Here is a 12024-nt window from a genome sequence, read left to right on the forward strand (position 1 = left end):
GGAACGGTTGACGATAGCATCGTTCTACATGGAAGGGTCAGCCCTTGCATGGTTCCAATGGATGCATCGCAAAGTGCAGCTTTCTTCGTGGTCAGCGTTCCTCCATGCGTTGCATTCCCGTTTTGCTTTGTCGACATATGAAGATCCCACAGGTTTGTTGTGTAAGCTTCAGCAACATTCATCGGTAAGCACCTATTTTTTTGAATTTGAGTCTCTAGCGAATCGTATCGTAGGTCTGTCAGCAATGTTTGTTTTGAGCTGCTTTATCTCGGGGTTGAGCCCCGCTATTCGTCGAGAGGTGCAAGTTCTGCAACCTGTCTCCTTGGTTCAAGTAGTGGCATATGCTCGTTTGCAGGAGGAGAAATTCCTCGATGCGCGCCGGCCGCCAGCACATCGTTCTCCAACGACCACCGTAACAACCACAGTTTCACGATCTCTTACAACCAATGCTACCTCTCCATTGTTACCCAACCCTTCACGAACCTCAGCTCCTTCCATTCCCTTCAAACGGCTCACATCAGAAGAGCTCGTGGTTCGCCGTGAGAAGGGGCTGTGCTTCCACTGTGATGAGAAGTATTCACGAGGACATAAATGCTCACCCTCATTATTCCTGTTAGTGGTGAAGGATGATGAGCTTGCATCAGATGTGACCTCGCTACGGTCGCCATCACCAACCGCGGACTTACTCCCTGAACCTCCCCCGGCGCAGCTCAGCTTACATGCATTATCAGGCCATTCAGCGCCTGAAACCTTACGTCTGAAGGGGGCCATTAATGAGCTTCACGTTAATATCCTTATTGATGGAGGTAGTACGCACAACTTCCTCCACCACAGGGTTGCGACGGTGTTAGGTCTTTCACCCAAAGAGATAGCTCCACTTAGAGTTACGGTGGGTAACGGAGACGAAATCCGTTGTCATCAGCTTTGCATGGCTGTTAAAGTACAAATCCAAAGGTACTTTTTCACGGTTGACTTTCACATCTTACCATTGTGTGGCGCGTACGTCGTACTAGGAGTAGAGTGGCTCAAAACACTGGCTCCAATGCTCACAGATTACACTTCATTGACCATGAAGTTCATTACTAAAGGCAAGCTAGTTGAATTACACCGTGACCGTGAGAAGGACGGGGAGCCTGTCTCTCCTTCCTAGTTATGTCTCCTCCTTCACACGAGTCCCTCCAGTACCTTCTTTCATATTCGAGTGGAAGCATACCCGCAACCAGCTCCAATGACACAAATCCTCCCAGAAATCACCTCTTTAATCTCTAAATACTCTTCTTTATTTCAACCCCTCGCAAACCTGCCTCCGTCTCGTTCAACAGATCACTCCATCACTCTACTACCTAATTTGACCTCGGTGAATGTGAAGCCCTATAGATATCCCTACTATCAGAAACAAGAGATTGAAGACCAGGTGGCTGCCATGCTTGTGAAGGGCTTTATTCAACCTAGTTCAAGCCCATTCTCTTCACCAATTTTATTAGTGAAAAAGAAGGATGGGGCCTGGCGATTCTGCGTAGACTATAGGGCTCTTAATGCCATTACAGTGCGAGATCGCTTTCCAATTCCCACTGTGGATGAATTGATGGATGAACTCGGAGGAGCATGATGGTTCTCTAAGCTGGATTTGATGTAGGGATACCATCAAATCTTGATGCGCAAAGTGGATATCAGTAAAACGGCGTTTTGTACTCATCACGGACATTATGAGTTTTGGGTAATGCCTTCTGGATTGTGCAATACGCCTTCCTCCTTCCAAGCGATGGTGAATCTGTTGTTTCAACCATGCTTGCACAAGTACATCATCGTTTTCTTTGATGATATACTGATATACAGCAAAACGATGGCTGATCATCTTCTTCACCTGGAAAGCGTTTTTCAGATACTGGTAGCAGGTCAGTTTTCTCTAAAGCTTTCCAAATGCCTGTTTGCGCAATGATAGTTGGAATATTTAGGTCATATTGTGACGGGTGAGGGAGTAAGACCAGTTCCGGAAAAGGTGCAGGCTATACAGACTTGGCCAACTCCACGTTCACCTTGGGCTTTAAGGGGTTTCCTTGGCCTCGCTAGGTTCTATCGACGGTTCATCAGAGGATATGCAGCTTTAGCAGCACCTCTCACCAAACTTCTATGCCATGGTCAGTTTCAGTGGTCATCTGAAGCTAACGTCACCTTCCAAAAGCTCAAAGACGCTATTACAGTAGCTCCTGCTCTCACATTCCCTAACTTCAAGGTCCCCTTTGTTGTCGAGACAGACACGTTGGGCGTCGGCATGGGGGCAGTATTATCGCAAGGAGGTCACCCCATCGCCTTCTTCAACAAACAATTTTGTCCCAGGATGGCTAATTCTTCAACATACGTTCGTGAGCTAGCAGCCATTACTGTCGCCGTTAAGAAGTGGCGGCAGTATTTGTTAGGGCATCAATTCATTATTATGACTGATCATAGAAGTTTACGGGAACTCATGAATCAAGCAGTGCAGACTCCAGAACAACACTGCTACTTAGCTCGTTTGCTGGGTTTCAATTATACAATCCAATATCGCTCAGGTCAAACCAACATAGTGGCTGATGCATTGTCGAGAGTAATGGAAGAACCACCTGCATCTCTTTACCTATTGTCAATGCCTCGGTTCGTCTTTATAGAAGACCTTCATAAGGAATTAACATCCTTGCCAGCGTTCATGGAGTTGCGCAAACAAGTTCAGGCTGATCCCACAACTTACCCAGATTACTCGTTGACTCTAGAGCTCATCTTACACAAGGGACGAATATGGCTTCCCTCTAATTTGTCTTTCATTAAGTTGTTACTCGAAGAATTTCATCAATCACCTGCAGGCGCCCATATGGGAGTGCAAAAGACCTTACATTGTCTACAGGAAAACTTCACTTGGAGTTCAATTCGAGAGTATACACGTGCTTTTATCGCAAGCTGCTTAACCTGTCAATACACAAAGTACGATAACCGGAAACCAGGGGGCTTGCTCTGTCCTCTTCCGGTATCGGCACAACCCTGGGAAGATTTGTCGATGGACTTTATCGTAGGGTTGCCAACTTATCGGGGAAATACTTGCATCTTTGTCGTGGTTGATCACTTTTCTAAGGGGTTGCACTTAGGCATGCTACCTACTCATCATACTGCCCACACCGTAGCTATGTTGTTCATGGAGATGGTAGGACGACTTCACGATATGTCGCGAAGCATTGTTTTCGATCGCGATCCGCTTTCCATCAGTAAATTTTGGAGAGAACTCTTCTCCTTAAGTGGTACAAAGCTTCGCCTGAGTTCAGCTTATCACCCACAATCTGATGGGCAAACTAAAGTTGCTAATCGTATCATTGAACAATATTTGAGGGCATTTTTTCACCAAAAACCTTCTGCATGGGGTCGCTACTTGCTTTTGGCTGAGTGGTCTTATAATACGCCGTGTCATTCTACGACTGGCATGACCCCGTTTGAAGTCACCTTTGGTCAGAAACCACCTAACTTTCCTCAATATATCTCAGGCACTTCTAAAATAGACGCGGTTAATGATATACTCAGCCAACGAGAAGCAGTGTTCGAGTTGCTCCGTCGTAAGCTGAGTAAAGCTCAAATTCAAATGAAGGCAACAGCAGATAAGCAGCGTCGCGATCAAGAGTTCGAAGTAGGGGATTGGGTTTTAGTGAAACTCAGACCACACCGACAGACATTAGCTTCTGGTTTAGCCTATTCTAAATTGGTTAAACGATATTATGGGCCCTTCCAAGTCACGGCGCGTATGGGCAAGGTGGCATACAAGTTGCACCTACCCAACCATTCGCGCATTCATCCCGTTTTTCACTCTTCTCTCCTTAAACCCTATGTGGCGTCTGCAGTTCCAAGGGATATCACTGACCTTTCACCAATGGCTCTTGACAATCATCCTGTCATTACTCCCCTAGCCATCGTAGCATCCAAAATGATCCCTTCTAAAACAGGCCCAAAGCATATGGTGTTGGTGCAATGGAAAGGTCTGGGCCTGGAAGAAACTTCGTGGGAGGAGTGGTCAGAGTTCAAAGCGCTCCACCACCTTGAGGACAAGGTGTTGTTTGATGGGCACGGGAGTGTTACGAAGAACACTAAGGGTGTGCCATTAGCAAAGGAGTAGTAGGGAATAAGTGAAATCAGGCCCAAGAGAAAGAAGGCGATACCCACCTATTTGGAAGACTACGTACGAAGTGGATAATTAGTCATGCAAGTTGCTGTAGCGTGAAAAGCATGTCATTCTGTTATACCTTTTAGAATATTCTCGATTCTGTTATTTGCTGTAAGAATAATATTCTGTTAGACCGTTGAGCCATATAAATACATTGTAATAACTCATTGGAAGGCAATGAAAATACACTGTTTCTCATCTTTCTCGTTATGCATTCTGGAGGATACTTGGGCCTCGAAAACCAAGTGTACCAGTAGACCATTACAGTTTTCATGGTTTTTCATCAGACAAAGTAAGTCCTTTCAAATGCAAATTCAACTCAATCTAATAATGAGAAAAGGAATTAATAACACCGATTGATTACCAAAAAATAAGAGGAAAAGAAAAGAAAAATCCTTGTATTAATTGAATGCTTTAATTAAATGTCCTCTTACCCACTTCTATGAATGCACTACATCAACTGAAACATTTTACCTCAGGAACTACTCTTATGAAGTAATTTTAATTCAAACACTTTTTTCTTTTCAGATTCAGCACCAAAATAAATCTTCTCTCCTGTCCACACCTAAAAGCAGAAAGCCTCAAAAGAGTGAAAACATCAATGTTCTTAGTACCCACTGACCACTTGCCTCTTTTTCTCAAATTTCACTCAATCTTCCTTTTCCTTTTTTTTATCATCCATCTGAGTGTTTTTTTTTTTTTTGGTCAGGCACAAGTGTTTTCTAAGCCACAAGATCAGAGATTAATTATGTTTGATACATAAATATTATTGGTTCAAGAAAAAAATCAAACATAAATTCTTTTTAATTAAATCATTCTCTCACTTAAACACAACAAAACATTAGGCGTCAACCTATAAGTCATGGCATTAGAAATCAGATAGAAGTCTCCTCCCATAACGTAAAGAGAACAACCCAAATGCAAAGTGGGCCCCACAATCCCTTTTTGGCACATTTCTAACCCCCACAGGCTTCAGCCAAAGCAGAGAGAGAATAGAGTGCCCTCCAAAATTTCACACTGCCAAAGTTATCTCATCAGCACAGACTTGGCACCCCAAGACAACACCAATTAATTATCAACCCAACAGCGATGTGTATCAGAAATCATGGCATCAATTTGTTGAATTGATTGAAAACCCTTTTTCCATTTCCCATTTTGCTTGCCCGCAAGAAAGAAGATAGTGGACCCCCACAATGTGAAAAAAGCCTCATACCTTGATGCCAAGAAATCTTCTATAATTAATTTTGCTTATTCTACATTAGCCCGTTATGCAAATAAAGAGAGGAAAATAAGGAATCAAATATTCAACTCGTTTTCCCATCCTTTTGTGTCTCTCTTTTTCCGTTTCATACACTTTTTCTTTACCTTTATTGTTCCAATCTTATCCTATCCTTTAAATATACACACACAAAAATACATTAACACTTCAATCCCACGCTTTCAATAGATAGATAGAGCATTCATTCATCACCAACATGGCTCTTCTAGGCTTAATGAGTTTTGCTGCCTTGACCCTTTTCTTGGTCCTAACAACTGTGCCTCGTCAAGCACACGCTTCAAGCCGTGGCAACTTAGGCAGAAACATCAACCCTTCAGTGTATGGCATATGTGCCTCTTCTGTCATTGTGCATGGATACAAGTGTCAAGAACACGAGGTAAATACAGTATCATAGTGGGCAGATAACCTTATTTTTTAAGTAAGTAGTCACAAGTTCAATATCAAGTTTGTATATATGAAAGAATATTTGTTGAGAAAAATCAAAATCTCTAAAATGGACTTGAATAGCTTGAGGGATTAATCTTTGACTTTTGGTTAGAGATAGCTTGAGTTCACCTAAAAAAACACACACACAAATATGGTTGAAATGGTGTTAAAGATTTAGAGTGGCACGTTGTGTTGAAATGTTTTTCAGGTTACAACTGATGATGGTTACATTCTGAGCCTGCAAAGGATCCCAGAAGGTCGAGGTAAAAGCAGTGGGAGTGGGACAAGGAAGCAACCAGTGGTTATACAACATGGAGTTCTTGTAGTAAGTTGGCAACTCTATATATAATGCATGCACCCATTAATTCCCAGTTTCAAATTCAAATACCCTTTTCTTGCCCAAAACATATATATAAGATAAAACTATATATATATAATATGGTTTTATCCAACAGCTACAAGACTGTTTTGGATTTCAGTTTTGTATGGACAAAGTGTTTCAACGGGAATCTAAACACATATTGAGCTTTTGAAATTGAGTAATTATTATTTTTTATTCGTGGAAATAGAATTTAATATCAGATTTTACAATAAATCACGAATTATTCTCGTGATTGTATGTGTGGGTATCATCCTTTTAAGAAAAAGCTAAATTTAATTTATTTAAAGCTTATACATTATCTATATGAAACGATCAAAGAGCTTCAATGCAATAGTATGTCGTAAATATATTGTAACTGATTCACATGTTTTTTTGTTACTAATATTTAAAATTGTTTGGATAAACGGTTTCTCACAATGCTGTGATAGATTTCCGCATTGAAAATTCGAGATTGTTTTTTCAAGAAGAAAATTTGAGAAATTATATGTTTCGATATTTTTTTTTGACGTTCTTTTTATCTTTATATACATTTATTTTATGTCTCTTTTATAATTATGCTTTCTTTTATTACATCACTTGATATGTTTTTTATTCCTCTCTGCCTTCCATTCATTCATTTCACACGGTTTGTTATGCTTCAAACAAACGTTACCACAAATATCTTCCACCTAGATAGATATATCAGCTTATTTGTTTGAGGAGAAACGTAATTTTTGTCATCAACGAAAAACTAGTTTCACTGCTCTAGATCACTGTTTTCTTCCAAAAGTAATTAAGCAATAAATAAAAAAAAAAGTGCATAAAGTATAGATGCCTCAATATTCACGAGGAAAAAGATAAATGAACATCCATAATACTATTATACAGGAAAAAAAAAATTAGACACCTAAAGATAAATAAAATAAAATAATGTTAACTATTGTAACTCTATTCATGATTGAGGTGTGAATGCGACTCGATCGGTACATGACAATGTGAACAAAAAAGGTAGAATTCCGCGTCTGTCGCATTATGACATAAGAATGGCTTTATCTGTAATTTGCTATTTTAGACTAAGGTGACAAATTAAGTGACGATCATATGTTTCGTTGCTTAACGCATTATAAGTTACATTTTGTTAAGTAAATGACGTTATGATTAAATCTACCGAAAGGTGCTTGAAAAACAATCATCACATGAGATAATTTAGGAAAAGGGTGTTTTGTATCAATCTTCCCCAAGTCTTATGTTAATAGTTAAGGTCAACTGAATGAATCAATAAGCTTCATGATATATATTAAATCATGCAGACCAACATTATGTTGATCTAATTAAATCAGCGTCAATCTTGTTAGTAAGTGTGGTTTAACAGTTAGTCCCCACTATATACGCATAAAAAAAAAAGGTCCCCACTATATGCTATAAAAACGATCTCTTTCAAATATATTTCAAAGTAATGTTTGTTTCCTACGTAATTCATGTTTCATTATGACTTCCATAAACAACTTTCATGTTTCTTTTCTTTTTTCCTTTTGGGTATACTATCACAATCATCGTGCGTGGCTTCAAATTAACGATAAAAAAGAATATCAATAACCTCTCTACTTGATTGCGAGAATATCCCAATCTTAAAGTTGTTCTTTTCATATTATGAAATATAAAAAAGAAGACACATTTAAGAGGCATGCTAAATGTGTTAGTGGTTTACAGCACGTTGATTAATGATGCTGCCTAGCTAAGTGCTCATCGAAAGTGTAAAATGTTGAATCCAATCTGCCATGACCAGAAAAAAAAGTGTGTTGTTTAGTAATTTCTAGGTTAATAATTAGTGTAATGGAGGACCCATTTACGAAGTGCAATTTAATTTCCTTGATCGTGTGACACATAGGCAAGTTTGTAAAATTTAACAAACCCGAAAATCTATGCACCGTCTCAAGCACTGATTGGAACCCCCACTGCTAGTGTCATACACAGACTTTGAATAATGCAGCTCTGCCACAAGGGTTAGCAACTTTTGTTTCTTCCTTGCCAATACAGCATAGGAACATGGTTCCCACTAGAGTAAGTGAGTGTGCACTTCAAAAGATTCAGAGGATATGAATTTTAAAAATTTATATTTAAGTTTAGGATCTTACTGACCAATAATTTTAGAGTATTAATTAAAAATTTAAAGGAAAAAATATTTATTGGGTAAATTATTTTGAGAGTATAAAAAGGATTTTTACTTTAAAATTTTTTTAATCAATGTTCTTTGGAACTAACTAATGGATAAAAACAACATAATTTTTCATCTTTTAATAAAAACATGTTATTTTATGTTTGTTAACTGGTTAGCATTTCACTTAAGTTTAAAGGTCAAACATGTTTTTTTATTTCTCAAAATATCTTAAAATTCAGTTTTAATTTCCATAAAAAGTTTAATATATTTGCCGCTACATTTATAAAAGTGATAATACAGTAAATATTTATAGTTATATTTTTATATTAATATTGATTAAAATACCACAACAATTAAATAAATTTAATATTTCAGTATGTCTATAATAATTTTTACTCATTTTTAAATACATTTTTTTTCTTGCAACTTAAAACATTTATATATTATATTATAGTCTGTTGTATTTTATAATTGTTTAAATTGATCATGGTTCTGTTTTGTGTAGTGTCAATTAATTAAGTGTTTTTGAACATTTTTAGTGAACATTATTATATCTATATGATGATGGTGGGTGCAGGATGGTATGACATGGCTTCTAAACCCACCAGAGCAAGATCTGCCGTTGATTTTAGCTGATAATGGATTTGACGTGTGGATTGCAAACACAAGAGGAACCAGATATAGTCGCCGACACATCTCATTGGACCCCTCTAGCCAGGTTAGGTTTATCTTTCTTGTTCATGTTTAGATTGCTTTTGTGTACCTTATAATATTATACTATAGATTAATTAATTCAATATATTTAAATTTAAGTTAAAGATAATTTATTAAATAATTTAAATTTTATCATTCTTTTATATTTTATATTTTTTTTACACTCACAATTAAATGTAAATAAATTTATAATTATTTTATCTTTTAATATAGTGCACGTTTCAATATAATCCCACGATAAAAATGAAATGAAAATACAAGAGTTTTGATCCTTTTATAAAAGTATTTTTGTTTCTAGCATAATTTTTCACCCAATTATCAAACATGCACTTGGGTGCATATGTTCTCCTTTAATTGTTTTATTTTGTTCTTGCTCTAATATTAATAATGTCTTGGTGATTTTTAACATACCGAATTAACACTTCTATGTAAATGTGACAGGCCTATTGGAATTGGTCTTGGGATGAACTTGTCTCCTATGATTTCCCTGCGGTGTTTAATTATGTGTTCAGCCAAACGGGGCAGAAGATCAATTACGTTGGCCATTCATTGGTACTTAATTCATTCCATGATACTACTGCCTTAATACATCCTTTTAGTTTAGAGTTTAATTATAACATACTAATAGCTTAAGTTTTTTTCTTATAATAACATCTTATATAATGATAAAGTTTAAAGTTATTAATTTTTCCACTATTATTTATATTTTTTTTATCAATTCATAATGTAAAAATCTGAATATAATTCATATGCAATGACATGTGACATGCACATATTATTTTCTTAAAATGTTTTTTATGTTAACAATGTATCATAATTAAATGGTTTATTTTATTTAATTGGAAGTTATCAGCTAAAGATAAAAATAGTAGAATTGAGTTCTGAAAGTGGAAGACCATGTTTGGCAGGGAACTTTGGTAGCTTTGGCATCCTTCTCGGAAGGAAAATTGGTTAACCAGCTGAAATCAGCAGCCTTGTTGAGCCCTATAGCCTATTTAAGCCACATGAATACAGCACTTGGTGTTGTTGCAGCCAAGTCCTTTGTTGGTGAGGTACGCGTTACATCATAATCACACTACCTCTTTTTACTATGAAATCATATCAACTAATCAAGCATAAATAATTCTTGTGTTGAAGTTAAATTAATTGTTCAATTATCATTTGAATTTGATCTTTGACTTTTTGTTAGACTTTATTTATTTTTCAATTGAATTTCCAATTAATCAAGGTCTTTTTTTTCTAATGAGTCAGAGGATTAAAACCAAGATTTAATGATTCAACCGTAATTAATCTGTGGTCATTAATAAAATAATATTTTCAAAAAAATATCATGTGTACACTTCATGCATACACACAAGTAGACACATTTGCTTATTCATGGAAATGCTTTTTCTTTTGCCAAACAGATCACTACCCTCTTCGGTCTAGCAGAATTTAATCCAAAAGGGTAAGGACATAGAACTCAACATAAAAAGAAGTCGTCTCCTTATATTTCTGAATCCCTACTATGATTCTATTCTATATAATAATAATATAAACAATTTAATGCTCTCTCAACAACTGCATATATTGTACAGGTTAGCTGTTGATGCCTTTCTCAAGTCTCTCTGTGCTCACCCTGGGATAGACTGCTATGACTTGTTGACTGCACTAACTGGTTAAGTCTTTGCCCAAACTGTATTGACTTGATAACAATTTGATTTTTAATTAAGCATTATATATTGGACATTTTGTAAGAAATAGATTAAGGATTAACATGTTTGTTAATACAAATTTTAGTTTTACTCATTTGATTTACTTTTGTTGGTTATAATAGTTCTCATCAATTTTAAAACTTCTAAAAATGATCTTTATTGTTATTTATTGATGATGTGACATACATCTAAACATGATATATTACATGTCATTTCAAAATAGTTTCTAACATCACATTTTAATACATGTTATGTCGTCACTAATAATAGAGATCAATTAGAAAAAATTAAAGAAAATTAAAATAAAAATTTCATTCTATTACACAAACTAAAACTACAAATTAAAATATCAAAGTTTACTGACCATATGTGTGATTGAAATGTGATGTCCTATTCAGGTAAAAATTGCTGCCTCAATTCTTCAACTGTTGATCTATTCTTGATGAATGAGCCTCAGTCAACATCAACAAAGAACATGGTGCACTTGGCTCAGAGTAAGATTTTCTCATCTAGCTACATAACTTGGTGTAGTGAATTCAATTTCTTTTATCAATAACCAAGAAAGCTTATATTTAATATAATGTTATGACCATGCACTTTGCAGCTGTTAGACTTGGGGCGTTGACAAAATTCAATTATGTGAGACCAGACTATAACATTATGCACTATGGAGAAATATTTCCTCCAATCTATAACCTTTCCAACATCCCCCACGATCTCCCTCTCTTCATTAGCTATGGTGGAAGAGATGCACTTTCAGATGTCCGTGATGTTGAGAATTTGCTTGATAAACTCAAGTTCCATGATGAGAACAAGCGCAGCGTTCAGTTCATCCAGGAATATGCTCATGCTGACTACATTATGGGGTTCAATGCCAAGGACTTGGTGTATAATGCTGTTCTTTCATTTTTCAATCATCAAGTTTAACACTGGATAGAATGAATCAAGTTGTATGAAAAGAGTGCCTTCATGTATTAGGTAGCTATCATTGAGATCAATCTAAGTTATCTAGTGGAGATTAAGTAACGGCTAATTACAAAAGTAATGAAGTATTATCACTAGTGATTTGCTTTGGTGTTGCAAATGGCTATTGCATCTATCTATTGTGTTGCATTGTAATGCAGAGGAAAGTGGCTTTTGGCTTCAGTTATCTAAGATGAAAAACGTGGATGAGATCATTTATCAAAAGAATTATAAAAACTATGTTTCCAAACC

The 12024-nt window shown here is 36.5% G+C and overlaps 1 protein-coding gene across 1 annotated transcript; it reads left to right on the forward strand.

Annotated features, from left to right (window-relative positions):
- The first annotated feature begins 5242 nt into the window (after positions 1 to 5242).
- On the forward strand, positions 5243 to 12009 carry LOC100779460 (triacylglycerol lipase 2). Its single transcript, XM_003547604.5, has 9 exons — positions 5243 to 5832; positions 6091 to 6207; positions 8979 to 9119; positions 9557 to 9667; positions 10024 to 10167; positions 10522 to 10562; positions 10693 to 10772; positions 11208 to 11303; positions 11414 to 12009. The coding sequence occupies exons 1-9, from the start codon at positions 5653 to 5655 to the stop codon at positions 11734 to 11736; spliced, it is 1233 nt and encodes a 410-aa protein (XP_003547652.1). The 5' UTR covers positions 5243 to 5652; the 3' UTR covers positions 11737 to 12009.
- The last annotated feature ends 15 nt before the right edge of the window (positions 12010 to 12024 follow it).

The sequence above is a fragment of the Glycine max genome, chromosome 16 (genome assembly GCF_000004515.6).
Source record: "Glycine max cultivar Williams 82 chromosome 16, Glycine_max_v4.0, whole genome shotgun sequence".
NCBI lineage: Eukaryota > Viridiplantae > Streptophyta > Magnoliopsida > Fabales > Fabaceae > Glycine > Glycine max.